At 46.1% G+C, this 25,272-nt stretch overlaps 2 protein-coding genes across 9 annotated transcripts in view; one reads left to right on the top strand and one right to left on the bottom strand.

Annotated features, from left to right (window-relative positions):
- Window positions 1-5,028, top strand: part of CLUAP1 (clusterin associated protein 1) — a 54,385-nt gene extending 49,357 nt beyond the window's left edge. For 2 of the 4 annotated variants that reach the window (XM_083711138.1, XM_083711139.1), the window contains exons 12-13: window positions 2,793-2,849; window positions 3,756-5,028. In XM_083711138.1, the coding sequence (XP_083567264.1) occupies window positions 2,793-2,849; window positions 3,756-3,908 (210 nt within the window). In that variant the 3' untranslated portion in view covers window positions 3,909-5,028. The remainder of the gene's footprint in view (window positions 1-2,792; window positions 2,850-3,755) is intronic. The other 2 variants (XR_014557743.1, XM_083711140.1) reach the window with 2 other exon arrangements.
- Window positions 4,677-25,272, bottom strand: part of NLRC3 (NLR family CARD domain containing 3) — a 28,749-nt gene continuing 8,153 nt past the window's right edge. For all 5 annotated transcript variants that reach the window (XM_083711086.1, XM_083711084.1, XM_083711087.1 and 2 more), the window contains 16 exons: window positions 23,383-25,123; window positions 22,039-22,125; window positions 20,035-20,118; window positions 18,726-18,809; window positions 18,022-18,105; window positions 16,153-16,236; window positions 15,515-15,598; window positions 14,423-14,506; window positions 13,618-13,701; window positions 12,347-12,430; window positions 11,889-11,972; window positions 10,562-10,645; window positions 8,816-8,899; window positions 8,179-8,262; window positions 6,864-6,947; window positions 4,677-5,442 (listed from right to left, as the gene is read on the bottom strand). In XM_083711086.1, coding sequence (XP_083567212.1) covers window positions 5,352-5,442; window positions 6,864-6,947; window positions 8,179-8,262; window positions 8,816-8,899; window positions 10,562-10,645; window positions 11,889-11,972; window positions 12,347-12,430; window positions 13,618-13,701; window positions 14,423-14,506; window positions 15,515-15,598; window positions 16,153-16,236; window positions 18,022-18,105; window positions 18,726-18,809; window positions 20,035-20,118; window positions 22,039-22,125; window positions 23,383-25,123 — 3,011 coding nt within the window. In that variant the 3' untranslated portion in view covers window positions 4,677-5,351. The remainder of the gene's footprint in view (window positions 5,443-6,863; window positions 6,948-8,178; window positions 8,263-8,815; window positions 8,900-10,561; window positions 10,646-11,888; window positions 11,973-12,346; window positions 12,431-13,617; window positions 13,702-14,422; window positions 14,507-15,514; window positions 15,599-16,152; window positions 16,237-18,021; window positions 18,106-18,725; window positions 18,810-20,034; window positions 20,119-22,038; window positions 22,126-23,382; window positions 25,124-25,272) is intronic.

A 25,272-nucleotide genomic window follows, 5' to 3' on the forward strand; every position in this document is an offset into this window, starting at 1 on the left:
TTTCCTGCTGTTCTTGCGATTAAGTTAGGTAAGCAGAGCAGCAGACTGGCAAGCGATGCTTCTCAGAGGTCTGTCTCTCCCCCTCCCTCCCTCCCCCTCCCCTCCCTCCCTCCCCCCTCCCCTCTTTCTCTGGGGACAGAGACTCCTTTTGTGATCATGTCATCACTATCATTTCTTTTGCCTTCAAAATTTATCATACGGCGCCTGGTAATTTTACTGTTACTAAAAGCATTAAGCACTTTACAATAGATAAAGACAGATCTTGATTGACAGGGGTGCTAATTGGTCTTTGCGGAACCTGTGCTGCTACTACCCCAGTGGGACAGATGAAAGTGACGAGGAGCATGTGGCCGCCGGCAGCTCTGTTTTTTCTCTCTTGTCTGTCCTCCTAGTAACATTTTGCTAAAGAAAATGACATCTAAGAAAAGACATGACCACACCATGCTCAATGCTTTTCTGCTCCCCCCCCCCACATGCCATGTCATTGGTGCAACTTGCAGAGGACAAGGAAGGCCTAGCTGTCTTGCTGATAGGTTCCAGGTCATTCATACCTAAGCATTACTGTGGTGATATCAGGGCCCACCATTAAGCCCCATCAGGATGGCAGGCACAAGAAACAGGGCCTTTTCGGTGGTGGCTCTATCCCTGCTGAATTGCTCACCCTCTTTGCACAGGATCTCCCTTTAGTTATTTTCAAATGTGCTTTAAACTGCTTTCAAAAGAATTTGGTTGTTTGTCTATATCATGTAAACTGCTGCTCCTTTTATAACTTAAAATTAATTGTTTTGGGCTAGAAATTTGTTTTTATTTTAGTTATGAACTGCCTTATGAGAGTCTTTGGCCTGAGGTGGGGGTTAAAAATTAAATAATTTGTAGCTTAGGCCTGAGTCCCATTGAAATAAGTAAATATCTAACTGCAATTTAACTCTCTTTTATGTCCCACTGCTTTCAGTGGGATTTGGCCACCCTAAGATCTGCAAGATTTCACTCTGTGTATTTAATATCAGGGTGTTTCTTCCCAGCAGAATGTTTTTAAGTACTTTCTGACTAAGAAAACCTTTTGTCTCTAAAGCAATTTGCCACTAAAGCTTGGGCTTCTCTTAAGTCTGTCATTTTTATTCATGTAGGAGCCAAGCTCCTGGGCTCTTCCTCTTAGGACAGACTACCTCCCTGGCTAGAAACTGCTGCTTGCGTTTTAAATATGCATTGTTCAGGTCAGCCTGAAGTCATTGCACGGATGCAGGAAATACTAAAGCATTTGCACTTCCTGTGTGAAAACCAAGTTTACTGAATTGGAGCTCCCACACAAAGGCCTCCTTTGAATGGCTCAGGGTGGTGGCTGCTCACTTGAAGTAGACAAAGAGGCTGTGTTTGTTTGGATAGCTGTTTTAAATTGTGGTGTTAGGTTTAAAGTGTTGTTGCAACTTGGTTTGTTCTTCTGTTGTTGTTGTTGTTGTTGTTTTTAATTATGACTGCATCAGGGTGGCAGCGAAGGCAGATATGAAATTGGTCTTGCATTTGCCAAGGCCAGCAGTGGACAGTGGCATACCCCACATAGGGGAGTGATTTTTCTCAGAACTCCAGCAGTTCTCTCTTGGCACACTAATGTGCCCCTAACCCTGTTGGAACATTTCTGCCCTAGCCTCAAAATAAGCAGATGCCCTTAAACGGTGTATGGCAGGATAACAGCCACACAGAGCTTGGGCTATAATTTGGAGCAGATCCCCTCAAAAAGTAGCGAACTCTCCTTCCTTGGAGGTTTTTAAGCAGAGATTGGATGGTCATCTGCCAGAGATTTTTTTAGCTGTGATTCCTGCATTGCTGGGGGCTCGACTAGATGACCCTTGGGGTTCCTTCCAATCCTACAGTGATTCTAAACAAGCCCCTTCTCCCAGCCTGAATTGCAGTCAAGCAGGTTCCTGGCACCTCTAAGGAAGCTTGGGTCACATCCACACCACACATTTAAAGCACTCTCATATGACTTAAACAAACACGATGTTCTCCGGAAAAAAATATTTGAAACTTACAACTGCTTCATTGGGGCAAAACCTACTGGAAAGAGATACTGTGATCACTAGACCTGAGCTGTTTGGGGGTCTTTGAATAAAGAGTTAACTTCACTGACACTGGGTGTTTTATTGCTGACCTGCTCCTGACACCTAACTACAGTGGTACCTCGGGTTACATACGCTTCAGGTTACATACACTTCAGGATACAGACTCCGCTAACCCAGAAATAGTACCTCAGGTTAAGAACTTTGCTTCAGGATGAGAACAGAAATCGCACTGTGGTGGCGCAGCAGCAGCGGGAAGCCCCATTAGCTAAAGTGGTGCTTCAGGTTAAGAACAGTTTCAGGTTAACAACGGACCTCCGGAACGAATTAAGTTCTTAACCCGATGTACCACTGGACTCTCTCAGCACAGACTACCGTTCCCGGGATTCTTTGAGGAATGCCGTGGCTGTCAAAGTGGAACAAGTGCTTTCAATGTATGGTGTGAGTGTGGTCTCTTTGGTGCCACTGAGAGGGGGCTGTACCTTGTCAACCTGCCCTGCTTGAATTCTCTGCAGGCAGGCAGGCAGGCAGCTGCCCCACCCCACCCAGTTGTGCCGTTCACCTGTCGTCTTCTCCTCTCTCCTTCCCTTGGAGACTCTGCCCCCTCTCCCCAGTGCCTCTTTCACTCCCATTCATTTTTGCAGTATTTGCTGGTTTCATTTCTCTCTCTCTCCTAATTTTTCCCCTTTCTGCTTCCATCTCGCGTTGCCTCTGCGCGCTGCTGCTCCCTCTTCCAAGGTCGGGGCAGTCCAAGCCCAAGCCAGTAAGCCCAAAGTCTCCAGAGCCAAGGCTAAGGTGGGTGTGACTCCTGTCTGCAGTTCTTTCCCCTCCACATGCCAGGCCCCCCCCCACACACAGCTCTGATGGTGCACAGCCTCCTTCCCTGCAGCTTCTTTAGCAATTTTCAGCCATCGGTAGCACTCAGTGAAAAGAGTGAATAATGGCGAGATGCATATGGAGTTTACACAGTCAGGAGAAGCGTCAAAAATGTTTTGGCCTGTCTTCTTAGATTTCTATCCAGGGAGAGGCAAGGGCAGCATTTAAAAAGACAGATCTTGGTTGGAAGCCACGCCAGAATTAAGCAGAGCTATTTGTTTTGGGGAAAGCAAAACACTCTGTGCGTGCTCAGATATATACTTTATTGTACGATATTCCTATCTGTTACTTTAAAAGCGGGGCATGGTCAAAATGGAAAAGCAACTCTTGCAAGCTGCTGCCACGTGATTTTCTTCAAATCCCTTTTCCTGCCACACCTCCCCCCAAGGTTGTGCGGTGGAACGCAATAATTGATGTCCTTCCTCACACAGCACCTCATGGCATTTGCTCCAATAAGATGTTGTGAAGGCCCTGGTAGCTGGATGTTCCACCTGCCGTGTCAGAGGCAGCATGTCTCTGAATACTGGTTACTGTTGCCCTCAGTTTCTGCTTGAGGACGTCCCACTGGGGCATCTGACTGGCTACTGCAAGAGGAGGGGGACGGACTAGATTGGCCTTTGGCCTGACCCAGCAAGGCTCTTCTTGTGCTCTTAACCATATCAATTTTAGCTGATTGACAAATATTTTAAATTGAATAACAGCCTTGTTATTAATAATGATAAGCTCTTTTAGTGGTTTGAGTCTAAGAGTTTCTTACATTGAGCCTTCAAGACAAGGCAGATTTTTTTAAAAAAACACCAAATAATAAATAAAATATTTTTACAGGAGGACACTGAAGACAGTGAAATTGATTTGGATGATGACGATGATGATGATGACGACGACCTGGAAGACGACAGCATGGATCTCTCTCCCAACAAGGCGAGTCGGAGGGTGAGGAAGCCCGAGCCCCTGGAGGAGAGTGATAATGACTTTTGAGCAGCCGGGTCATCTCCAGGGACAAACCTTGAGGAGCACAGAGCAGCTAAAACATTGACCCACATGACTCTGACAGGATGTACTCTATAGAGTAAGGCAACCTTGATACCAGTGAAAAGAGTACCAAAGTAGTAATATATCTTGGAACTCAAAGTAGCTTAGCTCTTTTGCTGTTGTCAGTTCATGAACAAGGAAAGAACACTTACATTCGGGGAGCTGTCATGTCACGCTCCATGGTGCCAAAGTTTTAAGAGACCCAGCAACACACACACACACAATCCAGCAACACAAAGCAGTTTAGACTCCTACAAGATTCCTGGTATCTTTTTGATACAAACATGAATCTGGAATTGTTTCAAAGGACAATTCAGGATAAATTAACAGCTGGGCTTCAGATTGAATTCTGAACTATCATCCCAAGTGCCTCACTAACCGTGGCAGAAGAAAATGAATTCTGTCTTTTGCCAAGAACAAAGGAATATTAGAGCCCCAGCAAATGTTTCCATCACTTTTACCAAAGCTGACAAGGCAGGAAAGGAGCCCACAATTAGTTTGGGGGTCTGCTTTGTCTTTAATTTACCCCTTTGCTATATGAGCACATATAAAGCACCGTCATATTGGGATAAAAGAAGCTCTAGGAATGATAATATCTCCAACCTCATTATTTAATACCAAGTCCTTGCCACACGTGTCCATGCTAATGTAAAACCAGGCATCAGTTTGGTTTTCCTAAGCAACTTTTCATATATATTTTTTAAAAACACCTCATTTAGTAGAAATACAAGTTTTATTTTGTTTTTCTCCCCTTATTCTGGGCCAGTAAGTTTCTAGGCACTGAACAGGCTTGACTGAATACTTTCCTCTTGTCACAAGCCACACAGTGCTACCAGTCTCTGAATGCCTCTGGGTATAATTTTATTTTCAGAGGATAAATGAGAAATATTTTATAGATTCAATCCCCTAACAGTGGCAGGTATCACCTGTTGAGCTAGTTCTGTGTTGAGGATTCCTCAGTTCCTTATGCCTTGCAAGTTGTATGTATTTTCCAGACTCGATCTGAACCTCTTTGACTTTTACATTCATTCCCTCGTTTCACAAAATAAACGACTTTACAATCTTGTTTCCTCTTGTGGTGTCAGCTGCTTTCAGTTTATGAGGAAGGCACAAACCACTTCTGCAGATCCCCCACAAAATGTCTGAAGCACCCAACCACCTTCACCAGCAGGAACAAATGTCCAGAATGAAAATGACAAGGTTTGTCATCCTCTTCCACAACTGCCTTCAGCTCAGGCCACGTCCCCACTTAGTACCATCCATTGCAGCATCCTGGCGATCTGCCTTTGCACCACATCCTTGTCAGTGAGCCATTTGTGAGGAAGGGGCATGTCTCCAGGCGCAGGATGTCTGGAATCCCAGAGCACCACCTCCAGGGAAGTTTCTCTTTCACATCTCCACAACGCAGCTGGGGGCATTTGTACGGATGGCATCAGCAATCACCTTGGCTCCAGATTCACCTATTTTGTTTCCCTGTAAGCTGTGGAGGGAAGACAAAGGGCTGACTCTTAATGCAGCATCACTGTCTGGGCACTACTCACAGTCTGAGCAGTAATTGCAATTTTCTCCCATGTCAGAATCACCAAAAAAGAAGCAGCAGCAGCTCTGAGCTGGGGGAGAGGTTGAATGGCTTTCCCTGTTGCACATGACTTTGTTAGGTTCCTTGAACCAGTTGGAGCTTTTGCTCAATGGGCAACTTAATCGAGTGATAACTGTTGTGCTTGTGCCCTAAAGGTCTGGACAGCAGAAGCTGCAGAGGGTGGACACTCCAGATTTGTGACAGATTTGGACTGGAGTGCTTTCCAACCAATTAATATCTAAAAGCTGGATACAGGGAAGCAGTGGGGCTAGGGAAGACAGCTAATGCATTTTGGTTGCCAAGCCATGGTCAATATTTAGCCAGTCTCAACCCCACAGGAAAAGTTTTTAGGTTGGGATTGTCCTCCAGGCCCACGAAACAGCAGCTAACTCTTAACTCCTTTGCTGAATATTCAGGAATTAATAACTATTACAACAAAGAAGTAAAATTAACCATCATACAGCTATCAGTCTAAGTTGCCTGTCCCTCCTCCAGGAATCTGCCCTGGCTCCAGCATCCATCTTTATAAGTCCTTTGTGTTCTTCTTTCAGTAGGAAAAGAGGGAAGGGGTAGGTTAGCTCCTGCGGGAGAAGGGCCAAGGAGTGGTAGCTATAAAAGAAAAGTAACTAGGGCAGAGGGACGCGGGTGGTGCTGTGGTCTAAACCACAGAGCCTAGGGCTTGCTGATCAGAAGGTCAGTGGTTCAAATCCCTGCGATGGGGTGAGCTCCCATTTTTTAGTCCCAGCTCCTGCCCACCTAGGAGTTTGAAAGCATGTCAAAGTGCAAGTAGATAAATAGGTACCGCTCTGGTAGGAAGGTAAATGCGTTTCCGTGCGCTGCTCTGGTTCGCCAGAAGCAGCTTAGTCATGCTGGCCACATCACCCAGAAGCTGTCTGCGGACAAACACCGGCTCCCTGGCCAGTAAAGTGAGATGAGCACCGCAACCCCAGAGTCATTCACAACTGGACCTAACAGTCAGGGTACCTTTACCTTTACCTAACTAGGGCAGGGCACCCTCTTCTCACTGCTTCCTGCACACCTCCATTCTGGCTCCTGAGATTAAACCACATACTGATCCATATGTTTTCAAGCTTCTCTGCCATAAATGGACTGGAAACTTTTTTTCAAAAAAGTTTAGGAGCTCGGGAAGAAGAGTTCTGCTTCCATGGTACATCCATTAATGTATGGAATGCAATGTTTGTGATTAAGTAGCAAGTTCTGCTCCACCCCAGTCACCCATCCCTGCCAAATCCTATGGGGTCTGGATATGAAATGGCTTTGACACACACTTTTTAGACCAAGAGCACTGAAAAGTGAGTTACTTGATGTAGGCGAGGCTGTGGCTTCCAGTCAGAGCTGTGGCAATGCAGATCGCTCCGTCCATGCCCAGGGAGTTCTCTTGGAGGCTGTGGGCAAGAGAACATGGGCATATGCAATCCATTATGCACAGGCGCACACACAGTGTCTGCTCCAGCTTTGTTTCGCTTCCCCCAGAAAAGTGTAAAGTAACATCTGCATGGCCATTGAGTATCTACAATACAGGTAGGGTAAGTTCCATCCCACAGCCCAGATGAAGTCCACAAAGCCATTTTCTCCTCCCAACATGCAGCCTTTTATTTTTTTTAGACAATAACTTCCATTGGTGCAAATTAGTTTTTTAAAAAATAAAACACTAATTGCCACATGGTATTTTTGGTGGGGTTCATAGCTGGGTCAAACCTCATGAGCTCTGATTCCCCCTGTCAAAATGTAGCAGTCGGCCTAGGAAAAATACCTCCTATTGGCTTCAAGGGGAGACCATTTTCTAGCCTAATCGTTTGGGCTATTCGTGGAGATCACGGCTGCCCTCCCCTGCCTGTGCACTGCGACAGCTCCACCAGCACATTCCTCAGCCCCCAGAATTAAACTTGACAAAAGTGCCTCTCCCCCTGCCCCAGCCAAGTCTAACTGCTTCTGTGTGGGGAAAGAATGAATGACTGTGTTAAGTGTGCATGAATGCATATGGGTAGATTGGGGGGGGGGGTTGTGCCCACCCACATTTGCACTGACCCCCAGAAAGTCAGCCAGAAGAGATTGTAGCCCTCAAGCCGAAAAAGGTCCCCCACTCAAAAGCAGTGCTTAAAAGACTAGTTGTCCCCCCAAATATTGTTTTGTATTGCTAGTTTCCCCAAGCGTTAGAAAGGTTCAGGAGAGCTTTTCACAGGGTCAGCTGTCTTACGGGAAGAAATGCCTGGAGATCTGTGATGGTTTCACAATGCTGTATCTATTTATAAATGCACTACATGAGCAGCCTGGCACCTAGTCAGGTGGTTCTAGCCTTGTATCAGTCACTCCAATAGCAACAACAAACCTTTGCAGCTTTCAATGTGATTTTTGCCATCTGGGTGCAAAACCCAGGCTTTGGGGGAGGGGAGTGATTTGCTCTGCCTGGAATTCCACTGCAAAACTCTCATTTCTTTTAGCCCTAACCGAAGCAAGATACATGTGGCACACCTTTTATTGGTTCAGAATTGGCCACCAACCTCACGAGGCCATTAAACAAGCACTTTCAGCCATTATGCAAACCCAAAGGCCATCTCTTGACAGTCTTGAATGACAGACTGACCCCATCTGTATCCTGTCCATCATTTTACTTACTTCAGCCTGCGGAGGGCACCGTTAACTTTCAAGGCATTGGCCATTGCCTTGGCCCCTGCCAAACCAATGGCATTTCCTCTCAAGCTGTCAAAGAAACAAGGAAGATAAATTAAGGGCAGGAATTCAGTTCGTGGGTGGCGCTGTGGGTTAAACCACAGAGCCTAGGACTTGCCGATCAGAAGGTCGGCAGTTCAAATCCCTGCGATGGGGTGAGCTCCCGTTGCTCGGTCCCTGCTCCTACCCACTTAGCAGTTCAAAAGCACATCAAAGTGCAAGTAGATAAATAGGTACCGCTCTGGTGGGAAGGTAAATGGCATTTCCATGCACTGCTCTGGTTCACCAGAAGCAGCTCAGTCATGCTGGCCTGGAAGCTGTACGCCAGCTCCCTCGGCCAATAAAGCGAGATGAGCGCCGCAACCCCAGAGTTGGCCATGACTGGACCTAATGGTCAGGGGTCCCTTTACCTTATTCAGTTTGATGCTGAAATGAAGCCACAATTCCACAAAGCCAGAAGAGTCTTGCTGAATTCCAGGTGGGCCATTGGCTGCACCAACTGGCCTAGTTCTGTGATGGCACCATTAAACTTATAATTCCCCCACCCCCTCCTGGATGAACATAGGGTCTGAGGAGGACTTACTCTAGTGTCGCGAGGCTCTTGTTAAGAACCAGGGCGTCTCCTAGAGCTTTGGCCCCACTCTCGCCTATCAGCGCCACCTGGAGGCTGCAACAAAACAGGGCACATTTAGAACAAACTCAAGGTAGCACCACCAAGTTGTGCCAAGGACACTCAAGCAGGGCTGGAAGGGTCAGCCCTACCATTAGGCAAAGGGCGGCAACCACTTCAGGCAGCTGATGTCGGCTGTTTTGAAAGGACAGCAAATAGTCATTCAATTTATTATTGTTGCATTTTTGCAGCCAGGAAAGGGGAATTGTCTGCCTCAGATGTCAAAGTAACTCTGACTGTGGGTGTTGTGTTCTTCAGGGGCATAGCTAGTGTCGTGTCCTCCGGATGTTGTTGGCTCCCATCAGTCCCAGCCAGCAATGACTGGAGTTGTAATCCAACAATAACGAGGGCATCGTGTTGGCTCTCCATGATGTACCTTGACCAAGTGCTGCTGCTATTTCGGCTGTTTTTTGTTTCTCTGCCTCAGGCAGCAAAATAGCTTAGGGCACCCTTGGATGCTGAAAGGCCTCCCCCCCCCCCACCTTGCCTTGTGTTCCTTTCACCTGAAATGGCTGGTATATATAACTTCCTTCCACAGGACTGTAAGACAGAGCTATTCCGCCTGGCTTTCAACTTGAACTTAGCCTGATCTTTTATTCCCCTTCCTTCCCTCCCCTTCCCCTTTTTTTGAAGATTACCCGTTCTGGGATCCCACAGCTAATTCTCCCCTGGTCTCCTCGCTGGCCCAAATAGGACTAATTTAGCCAGCTAGCCCTGGTGATCATCTAATGTTTATTGGATGGATATCCCCCCTAAATTGATTTTTCAATTCTGAATTTATTGTTATTCACATTTTCTACTGTATTTTATGCTTTTTTGTTGCATTAATTAAGTGTTTTAAATTTGTTGTTTGCCGCCCTGAGCCCAGTTTTTGAACTGGGAAGGGCAGGGTATAAATAAAAATTTATTATTATTTATTAATTAGTAGTAGTAGTAGTAGTAAGTGCTTCTGAGAGGCAGGAGAAATGAAGGTGGGCTTGTGTTGGCTTTTAATTTTAAGGAAGTTCTAGCGGGGAACAGGCCTTGGACTCAGCTCCCATCTTAAGATCATCAGAAGAGCCTTCTGGATCAGGCCAATGGCCCATCTAGTCCAGCATCCTGTTCTCACAGTGGCCAGCTAGATGCCTGTGGGAACTGGTATATTCACATTTCTGAAGGTGTCCTGCACCATTCAGCCACCCAAGCAAGAGGCAAGCAGGAAGGCAGGGCTGAGACCCTCTGGATCTTGCCGAACTCCAGCTCCCATCAGCCCCAGTCAGCATGGCTAATGGTCACAGATTATGAAAGTTGTAGTCCAACAATATACAGAGGGCTATAGCTTCCCCATCTCTTAACATTCACAGTTTACTTTCTGGGGTTTTTAACCAATAGCTTGATTATTGAGCCTTTCCACATCATTCCTTCCTCTCTGCATGGTCATTCTGGATTCCATGGTGGCATCAGCCACTGAATGTGCTGTTCAGGAAGTCCCTTGTACCCTCTACAGCCCTCCTCGTCCATCCAACAGTCACTAAGGGCATGTGGCACAAGCAGCCATGTACACAACACTGGGCCAGATATACTTAAGAGGCCAGCAGTTGCTGACCCCCTCCATGAGTCTTGCCTCTTGATAAATCCCCTAACAGGTATTCCATCCTTGTGTATAACATGGAAACTTACTAGAGAGCAGTGAGTGTTGAGTTCACCCTCAGAGCAGAAGCCAGGGCAGCTGTTCCTTCATCCCCAATTGCATTTTCCTGTAAACTGAAACACAGAAGAGGCAAAGCTTTTGGTGTGTTTTTTTAATACTCTTCCACATTTTTAACATTAAAAAACCTCCCCTACACTTTGAGAAGAAGCAAGAGTTTAGCAAGAGCTCCATGTTGGGAATTTTTGATTATTTGCTCCAGGGTGTGTAGGCGGGATATTTAAAAAAATATGACAAACACACCCTACCTGCATTCTGAAGTGGTGTAGTCCTCATTCCATATAAGGTGCAGCTCTAAGAAGCCCCGAGAGAGCTAAATTTTTGTGGGCACCTCCCTGAAAATGCTTACAGAGCTCGACTCCAATGAACCCTTTCTATGACTTCCCCGCCCCGAATCTTGGGGGTTATAGTTATGACAGGGATGGACTATTATTTATGGCAAATTCCCAGGGAACTGTTTCACAGATCTGTAATTCCCAGAGATCCAGGTTAAAAGCTATAGCAGCTAAACAGGTGTGAAATGAGTTTAGATTTGCAGAATGAATGTAACAAATGTGACACTTCTTAGAAGGAATTGATCAGAACATTGTGTTATCCCTAACAATGTTACTCTCTTCAGTAATTTTGTCTCCAATAGCTTGAAATAAACACTTACTTACTTATACAAGCCGGAGGAATGTACACTTATGTGCAAAAAGTTACACCCCACCCACCCCCCACACTCAGAAGCAGCAAGAGCCTCCCTTTTCCATCGCATGATAAAATTACCTGTAATCCTCAGACGAAATAAAATAAATGTTTATATGGGTGAACATGCAGTTCTGTCCCACCACCTCCAGATTCTCATCCTGCTGCTTAAATAAGCCAAAGAAGCATGTCCACCCCCACTGTTCTGCCCGGACGCTGAGGTCCAGCGCTGAGGGCCTTCTGGCAGTTCCCGTCCTGTGGAACACCCTCCCACCAGATGTCAAAGAGATAAACAACTACCTGACATTTAGAAGACACCTGAAGGCAGCCCTGTTCAGGGAAGTTTTTAATGTGTGACATTTTAATATATTTTTAATCTTTGTTGGAAGCCGCCCAGAGTGGCTGGGGAAACTCAGCCAGATGACCAGGGTATAAATAATAAATTATTGTTATTGTTATTGTTATTGTTATTGTTATTGTTATTGTTATTGTTATTGTTATTGTTATTGTTATTGTTATTGTTATTGTTATTATTAAAGTGATTTCAAAAGTGATTTGTTTGCTTTAACACAAAAACTGGTCACACTATTGAGGCAAAAGTCAGGGACTTACTCCAAGATAGAGAGACTCTCGTTGACCTGCAGGGCTTGGCTCAGGGCCTTGGCTGCTTTGGACTGGATGAAATTCCACTGCAAGCTAGAAGGAGAGAGAACGAGAAAAGGAATGAGGACCCAACAACACATTCCCGCCTGGTACAGCCCTTCCTAGACTGTACCACTTCAGCATATAAGCAGGGAGGGGCCAACTTGGAACCAGTTTACCTACAAGATCACCTTGCCTAATACACACCCATCTGACTGAATTGATTGGTGGAACTGGTGCTGTTTACAGGTGCCAGCCACATAATATTCATTCTGAAAAACAATGCCAACATCTAGGCAGCAGTCTCAGATTATAGCAGCCAGTTCCAAATGTTTGAGACACCGCTTTGCAAAAGCCTGAACAATCCTGTTTCAACTCTTTGGATGCATTTATGCTTGAGCAATGCAGACTAATCCGTTGAAACTCACTGCAGGGAAGTGAGCGCTTGGTTCTCCTTCAGTGCCAACGCAATGGCCTGGACACCTTCATCATGCAGCAGGTTGGCAGCCAAGCTAGAAAAAAAAGCCCAGGGAAAATGAGAGTTAAAGCAATGCAGAGCTGGTTGCAAGAGCTGGTTGGCTGGTTCCAATTACAGTAATACATGAAATCCAGGCCTTGCCACTTTGGCCTCAACCCCATCAGTCCCCAAAAGCCTTGTCCTGCTTCTAGGGCAGGGGTAGGGAGCCTCAGCTTTGAGGTGGCCCTCCAGACCTCTCTATCTGACCCTTGGGACTCTGACCAGGCCATGCTCACAACTGGTCCTGCCATGCACCCTCCTTCAGTGTTTTTGCCAGGCTAGAATGTGCCCTTGGACTTTCACCATGTTTCTAGGTTGCCTGAATGTTGGAGAGAGATCAGGGGATGTGTGAGTGATGGGACAAGCTAGCTTACAGTACAAAAAGCCACATTTACTGATTAATATTCTACAGCTTTTTAAATGTGTTTGTGGGAGGAGGGGTTGTTGTTTTGTTGCTTGTGTTTTAACTCTTTATTTGTGCTTTCATCTCATATTTTTAATCTGTGAAGTGCCCTGAGATCGTTTGATGGAGGGGAGTATATAAATCTAATAAATAATCTGGAATGTGGCCCTAGGAAGGCTGGGAACACGACTCTCAGTCTGGGAAATGTTCTCTGCCCCTGCCTGGACCCTTCATGAGTTTTCTCCTTTTCTTCCCTCATTCCTCCTGCACTCACACACCTCCCTGAGAATGTTACAGCGCGTGAGCCTGGAAAACAATAGCCACCATTCTGGGAGGAATTTGACATCGCTCCGCTGAATGTTCCACATCAGCGTAAACATTTCAAGCTGGCTAGATGGGATGTTGTGTCCCCTCCTCCCCTTGCACACTTTTCTTTGGGGTTCCCCCCCCCCCAAGTCAATTCCAGGAGACATGGGAGGCATGTGGAGAGAGGAGAGGAGGGAAAGCCCTGTTGTGCAGGTGGAGGTCTTTGCATAGGGCTTCTGCTGATGGTAGTCATAAGATGAATTGAAGAAGAAGAAGAAGAAGAAGAAGAAGAAGAAGAAGAAGAAGAAGAAGAAGAAGCATTTGCTAAAGTTCTCCACTCCAGAATTCTATGATTCTATACCACCCTGAGCCCCAAAGCACCAAATTAAGGACATGCTGCCAGGCCATAAAGCCTTTTAGGGTGTGCAAAATATTTCTCAGAGCCCCTGTTTTCCAAAGGCCAAATGACTCACTCCAAATTCCTCAGGGTGCTGTTAGCTCGAAGGGCACTGGCAATCTCTTGAGCTCCGTCTTTGCTTATAGAGTTCTCCCGCAGGCTACAGGCATATGGAGAAAAGTCATTATTGCATCCTTATCAATGCCTTTGTTGTTTTTCACACACTGCTCTTCCCCAAGTGGATGGAAAATAGTGGGGAGGGGGGCAGACTTCCATAGTTCTGTTTCCTTGTCAGAGGACTTTATCCTAATCACATATGTGAAAGGGGGAAATACCAGCAGGCACCCAAAACAAGCAAAACCTGTTTTAATGAAAACCCAGAGTCTCAGCAACCTCATGTCAAGCCCACACAAACTAGTGCACCTGCCTCACCACAAAAATAAATCAACCAGATCTGGGGAAGTTTCACAAGAGCTCCAAATCAGGTTTAATTGCACAGTCTGATTTTGCTGGCACTGGCGGAGGAAGGAGGGCTTGCCCCGGGTGTCATCCCTGGGGGGGAGTGTGACATCACTGCCCTGCCCCCCTAGGATGCTTGCCATGGCCGGCACCCCCCTGGGATGCTTGCCCCGCCCCCGTGGGCAGCTCGCCCTGCCCCCAGGTGCACAGCATGTGGGTGCTGGAGCAGCTAGCCCCGCCTCTGTTTGCTGGTATGTGATTCAACCAATCCCACCCCAAAATATTTAGTCTAGGAATACCCAGGGGTTCTTCTTGTGCTCTCTATAGCAGTGTAGCCCCCATACTCTCTTTCCCTGAGTCTACTCCAAGAACTGTGGCAGGTGATGGGGTTTGGAGGTGGCAAAGCATAGGCTAGGACTTACTTGAGGCTGATGAGGCCTTGGTTAGAGCAGAGGGCTCGAGTGAGCGCAGTCACCCCTGTGTCGCTGATTGAGTTGCTCTGGAGACTGAAGAGGCAAACACAGAAAAGTGGAAATGGGTGAGGGAGGGAGGCACGCTGGATTTCGTCTTAATTCTACTCTTACATGCAATCCGGGCTTGGCTTTCAGTTAACCCAAACAAACACCCTCAGGTATCTTCCCCTCAGAGGAGGGATGCCAGAGAACTCCAAATAAAACTTAAGTGAGAGCAGAATTTGCTGACATTCATTGATTTTTTTCCATTGTCTGGAACAGAAATCAATCTTGCAAATATGATTGGGATTGGTATTGCTGTTGTTTTCAGCAAACAACATGTGACTTACCATTTGCATTGTCTTCCTTTCTTTCTCTCCTTCCTATTTTTTAATTTTAGTTTTACTTACCTTAGTACATCAGTTATAGAATTGTCATTGGTTATCTTACAGTCTTTGACTGTGTTTCATTTGTATCAAAAGGAATGGGGCAGCATAAAGCTAATGATGACGTAACTTGCATAACTTATGTATTTTTCTCCCAGCAGACAGTGAAACAAATGATGTAGGCTTGGGCAGAAGATGAACTGCAGCAGCACAGAAACAGCACCGCATGCAGCAAATACAGGGCAGAATGGACAACGATGCCTTCTTACATCCCTACCTTGTGTTGAGGGAGAGGAAAACCTAAAAGTGTGTGGGCTGTACCTGTTGAAAGAAAGGATGCTGGCACAGTCCTCCAAGCACAGCCTTGGAAACAAGCTTCAGGGGCTCATAAAAAAAAGCCTGCCTCGAAGGAGGGCTTTGTAAGCCCCAGGAGGACAAAGGATGTGGGACTAGGGGAAGTTGCAGTTCCCTCGAGGGCTGTGGCATCCTCCCAGGGTCCCTCAGACTTTGTGCGCCAACACAGGCTATCAAGGCAACAGAGATTGAGGAAGGGAAGGGGGAAACTCTGCTCTCCAGAATCACTTTGCTTTAGAGAACTCTCTCAATAGTCATTTTCAAGGAAAGGGGGGAGCAGCAAAATAAACACATGTGGGCAATGGAGGCGGAAGTCACTTACTCCAGGGTTAAAAGGGTGTGGTTCACCTTCAGTCCTTCTGCCAGGGCTGCAGCACCAGTGTCTCCAGCAGAGTTACTGGACAATCTAGAATAGGAACAAAGGGAAATGTAATGTGTACCAGCACTAGACATTACTTTAACAGCAGGATTAGCAACCATGCCCAGGGCTTTAAAAAACTTTAATACTATGTGTGAGTGGCGTGTTGACTAACAGTCACATTTTGACCAAGCAATTTCCCCCAGTAGAATGCATTTTTTGCATGTGGTTTTTAAGGCATGCTTTACCCTAGCTTATTCGTTTTTTGACTCATTACTCGGTTGGAGAACTGCACGGCAAGTTTGGGAGACGTGTGGGTTTCGATGGAACTGTGTTCCTGTACTGTGCCAGAAAGTGTGAATTAGGCAAATTAGGTAGGTTTGCCTTTAAATGCCAACTGAATCTGAAGTCTCCCCCACTCCCTGCTGCAGAGGCAGGATGGGGAGTCAACCCTCTGCTTTACCATGGTGTAGACGTCTGATGAGCAGCCTTTGCCTCCATGCTACTGGGCACTCTCTAAAGAGGTGCAGACCCCACAGTGAGGGCAATGCCACTGCCTCACTATTCATGCAAATCTGTGAGTCAATTCTCTCGGCTCTTACATCAGCTCCTTGAGGCCCCAGTTAGTCATCAGTGCTTCTGCTATTTTCTTTGAACCTTGGGGTCCAACTGAGTTCTTCTGGAGGCTGCAAAGGAGACGACATCCTTAATGAGCAGTGAGCCGAGGGAGGTCATCCCCCAGCCTTTTGATCAGCAGCTGCAGCGCTGCCACTTTAAGCAAACAAATATAATCCCTTATTGTCATCGCAAATATCCCTGTGAATCTGGAAATGTGGAATCAATAACTCATGTTCTTATGAACTGCTCCTTTTATCATTATAGACATAGGATTTTAATTGAGTGCTTTCATGGAGATTCCCAGGAAAAAGATGCCTTTTATGGGTTTTTTTTTATTCCTTTCAGACCCAAATGGACCCATCTCTTCCAAGGAGGAGGAAGAAGAAAAGCTTATGCATGTAAAACTTGCCAAGGACTAATTTTAGCAAAATTATAATTTTGTTCTCTATGTCAGTTCTCTATTACTGATACCGTTACTATTACTTTTATTGTTTATGGCTCTCTCGTTTTGTTTTGCTTGGTATTATTTTACATATTTGTACAAAGCTCTTTCTTTAAATACTGGTCTTTGATTATTATATTCCAGCTCGATCACTGATATCATATTCAGGAACATGGTTAAGCATCAGCAGAGTTGGCAAAGCTCATCTGACAGCAACAAGAAACCAAGTCTTTAGTGTCATCAGCCCAGTCCTATGGAATGCTCTGCCAACAGAGATTAAGCAGGTGCCTTCTGTTTTAACCTTTGAATGCCTGCTGAAAACATTTCTATCCCACCAGGTTTCTGCAGGCAATAAAGCAGATATCTATCTGTTAGTTTAGCTCTGGCTCTAACTTTTGCATGGCTTTTATTGCATATATTATGTTTGTTCTAAACTTCTTTGAGATATCCATATCTACAGTATACCTATATTTATATCTATTTAAATAGCAGTATATAAATACTTTTATAAATAACTAAATAAGCCAATCACACCATTGCTAATTGCTCGTTTGGCGTTATACCTGTTCTTCCAAGAAACACAATCAAACAGGCTTTAGAAGGCAGTACGTACATCAGAGAAAAATCAAATGGCATAGTTTTTCTTGGATTGTACTGCAGGTCTGATGGGCTGAATGTTAGGGGAAGGAAAACCTCTACAGACAGAATCCTAGCACATCAGAGAGAAGGCTTTTAACTGAGCCATGTCATTGACACTCCCCTTTTCTACATGCAAGGTTTGTTGCTTCCCAACAGCAGGGACGCCTTCAACCATGCCAAGTCCACCCACCCCAGTACCTTCAGCCCGCAGTGTAATAACCTGAGAAAAGTTTTTCTTGTTTAACTGCTAATTGCATAAAGGTAAAGGGACCCCTGACCATTAGGTCCAGTCCTGGCTGACTCTGGGGTTGCAGCGCTCATCTCGTTTTACTGGGAGGGAGCCGGCGTTTGTCCGCAGACAGCTTCCGGATCATGTGGCCAGCATGACTAAGCCGCTTCTGGTGAACCAGAGCAGCGCACGGAAACACCATTTACCTTCCCGCTGGAGCGGTACCTATTTATCTATTTGTACTTTGACGTGCTTTCGAACTGCTAGGTTGGCAGGAGCAGGGACCAAGCAATGGGAGCTCACCCCATCGCGGGGATTCGAACCGCCGACCTTCTGATTGGCAAGTCCTAGGCTCTGTGGTTTAACCCACAGCGCCACCCGCGTCCCAGCTAATTGCATACACAGGCCTTTATCTAGCTCTAGTTGAGATGTCAACCCAAACACAGTTTTAGCAGCCAACTGCACAGACTGGAAGAACAGGCACCCAGGAAGGAACAGGTGTGTAAACCATGATGCTGCTTAGCAAAGACCAGAGAGACGCACTGCAAAGTCCTCAGGCTGTGGTTGCTGGTGAGAGCCTCGGCCAGGCATTTGGCACCTTCTTCCTTGATGGTGTTGTTCTGGAGGCTGAAAGAGGAAAATAAACTCCATTACTTTTTCCAGCCAGCGTTTGAGGGGCAGGAAGTGACAAATGTTCCGACCTTGCCACGGACAAGGGCTTTGGTAAATTTATGCCATTCCGCAATTTTCAGGTCTCTCGCCAACAGTTCACAATGGTCTGGCTTGAGTGTTTTGCTATAGTTTAGTGTGGCTCTCCAGATGCTGCAGGACTACAACTCCCATCCTCCTCTTCCCCCTCTCTGTTCATTGGCCATGCTGATGGGGGCTGATGGGTCTCGAAAACATCTGGAGGGTGCCAGGCTTAGTCTGCATGAGCTAAACATAATCTTACTAAGGAGTCTGAAAGCTTTCACTTCTGCTTTGAGTTGGCAGTGTGCCATGTTGTCGAGTGCTGAAAACCCTGGGGTTTCCCTAATCATTCAGAGACCTTTATTTTTGTGTGTGTGGATGAGGCCCATCTGGGCATGCTTCATGATTGGCACAGCCAACTCAAGTTTGGTATTAGAGGGAGCCTTTGTATAGGCTAAGAAGCAGCAAACTACCAGACAGTGGCATGGTGCTATATTGAATGCCATGCACATCTGCCTTCGCCTGTCGGTTAGAGACCAAGAAAAGCAAGCACTTACTTGAGAGAAAGCAAGTATTGGTTGATTTTCAGCGAGTCAGCCAGGGCCTTCGCTCCTTTGGGTCCTATGGAATTACTCCGAAGACTGAATCCGAAAAAAGTAAAGAAAGGAGAGAGAACCAGGGTTACCTAGTGGTGGAGGAAGGGGGTGCAGGGTGTGTGACCACCCCGGGTGCCATCACGGGGGGGGGGGGGGTGAGTTTTTTAAAAAAACCATTGGGCTAACAAAAACTAACAATTGGGCTCACAAAACTTTTTAGGAGTGACGTGGTGGTTTAGGCACCTGCAGGTTCTGTGTTGCCTGAAACGACAGTGTGGGACTTGCGTCTACCTACTGCCCCTCACTCATCTGCCCTGCAGCTGAGGGGGAGGTGGTGGAGAGGCTCCAAGTATGGGAGAGGCTTGCCCCGCCCCCATAGGCATGGATCATCCCACTCCCGGCTGCAGGACATGCCCCCACACCAGGCACCCAAGCGGCTAGCTACGCTGCTGGGGTTACCTATAGATTGCTCACCAAGACCTCCTTTATACAGTGTCCCTTTCATCATGTTCTTCACGATGACAGTATCAAGGCAGTCATACAGTGGTACCTTGGGATAAGTACTTAATTTGTTCTGGAGGTCTGTTCTTAACCTGAAACTGTTCTTAACCTGAAGCACCACTTTAGCTAATGGGACCTCCCGCTGCCACTGAGCTGCAGGAGCACGATTTCTGTTCTCATCCTGAAGCAAAGTTCTTAACCCAAGGTAATATTTCTTAACCCAAGGTAACCTGAAGCGTCTGTAATCTGAAGCGTATGTAACCCGAGGTACCACTGTACATGATTCCCCCTTGGGCACAGGCAACAGGTCTCTCTGTGCACATCTCTTGTCCCTGGGCTGTCATCTGCTATACGTGGGCTAAGAACATGAAAAGCCTTGCAAGATCAGGCCAATGGACCACCTATCCCAGCATCCTGTTCTCACAGTGACTCCTGCATCTGTGGGAAGCCTGCAAACAGGACCCAAGCACAAGAGCACTCTCCCCTTCTGTGGCTTCCAGCAACTGGTATTCAGAAGCATTGCTGCCTCTGGCAGTGGAAACAGAGCATAGCCACTGTGGCTAGTAGCTGTTGAGAGTCTTCCCCTCCATGAATTTGCCTAATCCTCTTTTCAAGCCATCCAAGTTGGTGGCTACCAGCCTTCCCAGTGGCAGTGAGTTCCACAGTTCCATCAGGGGCAGGTTCATCCCACTGGCTGCTGGTTGCTGATCCCTATTGCAGTGCATGACAAATGCCAAACCCTTTAAAGCAGAACTTCTGAGATACTTACTCCAGCGCCATCAGGCTCCTGTTGACCATCAAGGACCGGGCAAGAGCTTTAGCACCTTTGTCACCAATCTTGTTTTCCACCAAGCTGTCCAGGGATGTAAAACAAAGGTGGTTAAATGCATTTTCTAAGTAATATAACCCATTCCTTATTTACTGGACCTGTAACTCTATTGGAAGTTGCCTTAGCAGTAATTTAATAGTGCTCTCCTCTACGTATGGTGTGGCCTGATAGTTATTGCAAAAACATATAGACTCTTGCTGAAATTTGAATCTGAAGAAGAAAAAGTTAAAGAAGGCATGATCAAATGGGCAAAAGGTTTTGGTTATAATGCACCTGAGACCCTCTGCAAGCAAAGCAAATATTCTGCCCCTGATCTATGGCCTTCCCTACTTTCGTGGGCACCTGAGATCAGCAGGTTTGCTCCTTGTAGAAGCGCTTAAGCTGCTTTCCTCCACTGTGCTCTACTTTTATATTTGCAATTAATTCAAATGCAGCAAAATGCCACAAGATTCTGGTGATCTCTCCTACCACAGGAAGCAAAACCCTTGCAAGCACTACCCTTGGGGACCTCTCACTGCCTTGCAAAGGGGAGTGTGCACAGCATTTCCTTTGCAACTGTAGCTCCTTTTATTCCTAATCAGACTGCAAGATCCTCCAGATGAGCTGTTTGTTTATCCTGATTTACTAGCACAAAGCTCACACAGAGGTCAGACTTGGTCAAGTCTTTATTCAGTATTCATCCTGATTTGTTTGCAGGTGTTTTCACACCTGCCCATTAATCATTCATCCATCACACACCTTTCAGTACATTTCCCCTTCTCTTTCTCAAGCACAAAAAGTCAGTTTTGTCTTGGGGTTTTTTTAAAGTAGATTTGTGGGGCAGAGCGATTTAATACACTTTACTTTTGCAAACCTCAATTTCCCAGTAAGCGCTTGGATCCCTCCCACAACAAACTGATGGCTTGGAGGTACCCTGCTAGATCTGGTTCCCAAGCAAGTGAAAATCACATACAAAGGCACAATACTAGTACAGTGGTACCTCGGGTTAAGTACTTAATTCGTTCCGGAGGCCCGTTCTTAACCTGAAACTATTCTTAACCCGAAGCACCACTTTAGCTAATGGGGCCTCCTGCTGCTGCTGCGCCGCCAGAGCACAATTTCTGTTCTCATCCTGAAGCAAAGTTCTTAACCCGAGGTACTATTTCTGGGTTAGCGGTGTCTGTAACCTGAAGCGTATGTAACCTGAAGCGTATGTAACCCGAGGTACCACTGTATATAGCAACCACAAAAGTGCAGAAGAGCACATGACTGTAAAGACCATATACGATACCCTCTGCAATGCAGGAATCACAACTTTAAAAAATCAGTGACAGATAACCATTCAACTTCTGTTTAAGAACCTTCCATGAAGGAGAGTCCACCACCATGTATTTTGAGGTGGTGTGTTATTCACATGTGGATTGGTAATTATAATGGTAGTTTATGAATGTTTGGTAAACCCTTATGGGGAATTTTGTTTTGTTTTATTTTGTTTTGCAATTATGACTGAAGAAGATTTTCTGAAGCAGGGCTTTATCCAAAAGCCTGCTGTCAGCTCCTTACAGCTTTCTCCAACACAATAACAATATCTTTTGCAACTGTTTTTGAAAGCTTTGCTGATATGCACACTTTGCAATTGTAATAATATTTTGTCTTTCTATTGTAACTTCTTATCAATATATTCTTGCTCATGGGCGTAGCCAGGATTTTTGTTGGAGGGGGCAGATTCATATTGATTTTTATTGATTATGGGGGGGGGAGATCCCCCCGTACCCCTTGGCTATACCCATACGCTTGCTACAGTCATGTGCCCTTCAGCCTTTTTTGTGGTTGTTCCCAAGCAAATCAAGCATGAATGTAACTGCCAGCCTAGGTAGAGGCAACCACAGTTGTCCCACAAGAAGCCATAAGTCTGTACACATTGTGCAGAAAATAAGTACTGCACACTTAGCTATTCTGCATCACCTGATTTTCTGAATCTGGCAGTCCTTTCCGCTCAGCACGCTGCCCAGCAGGTCCATAGCACTGTCTTTAAACTGGTTGTAGTCTAGCCTGGGCCAAATTATGGCCGGGGGTGGGGAGGGCCAGGAGGAGAGAGAACAAAGCATATTCTTAGTACATACAACCAGAGGAGAGAGAAAAGGTGGGTGAGTCATGTGAGTATGGCTGAAAAACAGGCCATTTCTAGGGATGTAAGAGGGAACACTTTTCCATTCTGCCCTGTATTCCTCACACGCAGCACTGTTTCCATTCCACTGCAATTTGTCTTCCTCCCAAAGCCAATGTTATTTGTCGCACTGTCTGCTATGGCAAATTTATGCAACTGGCTAATTAATTAACTGTGTAAATGATGTTGTCATTACGCTATTCCACCCAGTTCGTTTCATCACGATGAAACCACAGTGAGAATGGGAAAGGGAGGAACCCCATAATCCATCAAGTAATGTTTGCAGCCTAAAAGCAGCAGCAGCTGTGAATACTAATCACATTCTCTGGATCTACTTCCCATTCTGGACAAATAAGCAAACATCTGCAACTTCCACTCCTGTTTCAATTTCCATTTTTCTCCCTTCCCTTTTAAATTCATTCGTTTATTTATATTTTATACATTAATTTACATTTTATATTTTTTTTGACTAAGTAATAATCATAAATAAATAAGTATAAAAATGCGCATCCCACCACCAAGGCCATTCCATTGTAACTATCCAACCTCCCAAAATTTCAACACCTCTTGCAATGGTTTGACCCCTTTCCATTTTAACAGAACAAATTCTACAAACACCCTCCATATCTCCTCAGAATCATTTCTCTTGCATATTCCGCGTCTTACCTTAATGGCACATGTTAATTCATCATTAATAGCTATATCCCACACCTCTTTATACCATACTTCCATTTTATATTCAGCTTACCCCTTCCACTTCCAGCTGTCAATAAATTTGTGAGCAAGTCCTTCATAGCCTATGAACCTTCCACCTCATCGTAAATTGATAATAGCGCTACCTCTGGACTTTTGGTCAGCTTTAACCCAGTGATTTCTGTTATCTTTCCATTTCCATCTGAAGTCTCTCACATTCCTAGTCAACCTGTTTTTTGAGCCGCCATCCTGATTTGTTTGCTATGGCCCTTCCCCTCCATAACCATTATTCAGAGAGGCGTACTACCTCTGAACTTCATCCTTTAACCAGCATGGCTATCAGCTGCAGTCCAGCAAAACCTATGCAGAGGATCACAGGTAGCTCTCCTCACCCTCTTCTTCCTGTCCTGGCAAGTCCTGGCTCCCATCAAGCACTGAATGTGACCTACCTGAGATTACTACAGTAGTGGAGCTGAGAGAGAAGGCTCTGGAAAGCATGGTAGGTGAGGCAGTTGGAGAGGTTTGCCTCTTCCACACAAACCTCTGAGGTCTGCAGGAGATAAGCCAAGGCAGAGCAGTTGACCGGCGTCAACATCCCAGCCAGAGCCTCGCTCTTCATTGCCTCCTCGAGGCTCGCGACAACTTCCACGTGCTGAATCTCATGTAAACACCGCATGAGGTTGACGGACCTACAAGAGACAGCTTGGTCTGCTCCCAGGAGGTTTTGCAGGAGGCCAACCACATGACTTCGGTAACCGTGGTGCTCGTCTCTCGCCAAGAACCAATCAGACAGGACTTTGTTCACCTGTGGAGCGAGGAGGCCTGAGAGGAAGCGCACAAAGATGTCCAGGTGCCCATCCTCAGACTGCAGAGATCTTTGGAAGGCGTTTTTAAAGTGGTTGAGGAAGCCAAACTTTGGCCAGGACATGCCACTCTCCACAAAGAGGTCAAAAAGAGCCCGCTTTGCGGCAGTGTAATAATAGGTGGCTGCCAGGAATTCTTGAACTGTTAAGTGGGGGAAGTAGTAAATGGTGGAAAGTGAAGTCTCTTCCTTAAGCAAGAGCCTATTGCACAGGCTAACTTGGAGAGAAGAGAGGTCTACGCCATAGGCTTTCATGTCCTGTTCATGGAACATATATTTCCTCTTGATTAGGCTGTAAAATGCCAAGCGGCCTAGGCAGTTCATCATTTTCTTGCCATTGTTCAGCAGCTGGTCTATTTTGAGGGCTTCCTTCGGTTTCCCTGGCCATTCGCTACACAGCGCCATTTTAAAGTAACAGGAATAAATTTCTGACAAAGTTTTAGGAGCAGCCAATGCTTCTGGAGATTGATGGGCGCTCCTTAGAAAGTACCCCATGGAGGACCCGCAGGTCTGGCAGAAAGCTGGCACTGTGCACAGTATGTACAAAGACCTGCTGGCCTTGAGATGCCGCAAGACACCATCGGATAAGCCCTGGTTCTCAGCAAACATGTGATCTAAATGGTCTTTGATCTCTGCATCTCCAAAGCCCTGCACTTCAGTCATCCGGTCCACTAGACCTCCTGGGATCTGCGTGGTTGCCGTCGGCCGCGAGGTGATCCAGACAGAAACCTCTTGCAACAGATTGCCTCGGATGATGTTGGTGATCAAGTTATCCACCTGGACCTCCTTTCGGAGGTCTGTGCAAACGACGGCATTGGAGAAATCCAGCAGAGTTTTAAACTGATCCAGACCATCCAGGATCAGGAGAGTCTTGGCCGTGTCGATGGAGAGAAAGCTGGGCTCAGCTAACTGGGGGGTTGCCAGACGGATCAGCTTCTCTGCAGAGAGTTTGTCGTAAGCATTCAGTTCCCGGAAGGTGAGAGGCAAGACAAAGGTAAAATCCTTGCCAATCTCTCCCTTTGCCCAGGTGTGGACAAACAGCTTGACCAAAGTGCTCTTGCCAATGCCGGCAACTCCAATGGTCACCGAAATCCGCGGGGGGATGGTGAATTTGGACAAAGGCAGGAAGAGTTTCTCCAAGGGGATCTTCTTGGAGATGTTCCTCACTCCTTTGATCGTTTCAATCTGTACAAAATCATGTTGCTTCTGCTGGAGATCGGTCAGCCCTTCCACCAGGAGGAGATCAGTCAGTCTCTCCAAGGAGGTTCCTCCTGTGCTGGTGCCACACCAGCTCTGCAGAGTCTCCATATGTTTTTGCACCATCAGCTCTGCGGCGGAAGAAGTCGGAAGAGGAATTAGAACAGGATGCAAACACCTTAAATCATTTACATATTTATTGTATTCACATCCTACCTTTTCCCCACCCAAGGAGCTCAAGGTTCTCCTCATTTAATCTCCACAACAACCCTGTGAGGTA

The sequence above is a fragment of the Podarcis gaigeae genome, assembly GCF_964106915.1.
Source record: "Podarcis gaigeae genome assembly, chromosome: 14".
Taxonomy (NCBI): domain Eukaryota; kingdom Metazoa; phylum Chordata; class Lepidosauria; order Squamata; family Lacertidae; genus Podarcis; species Podarcis gaigeae.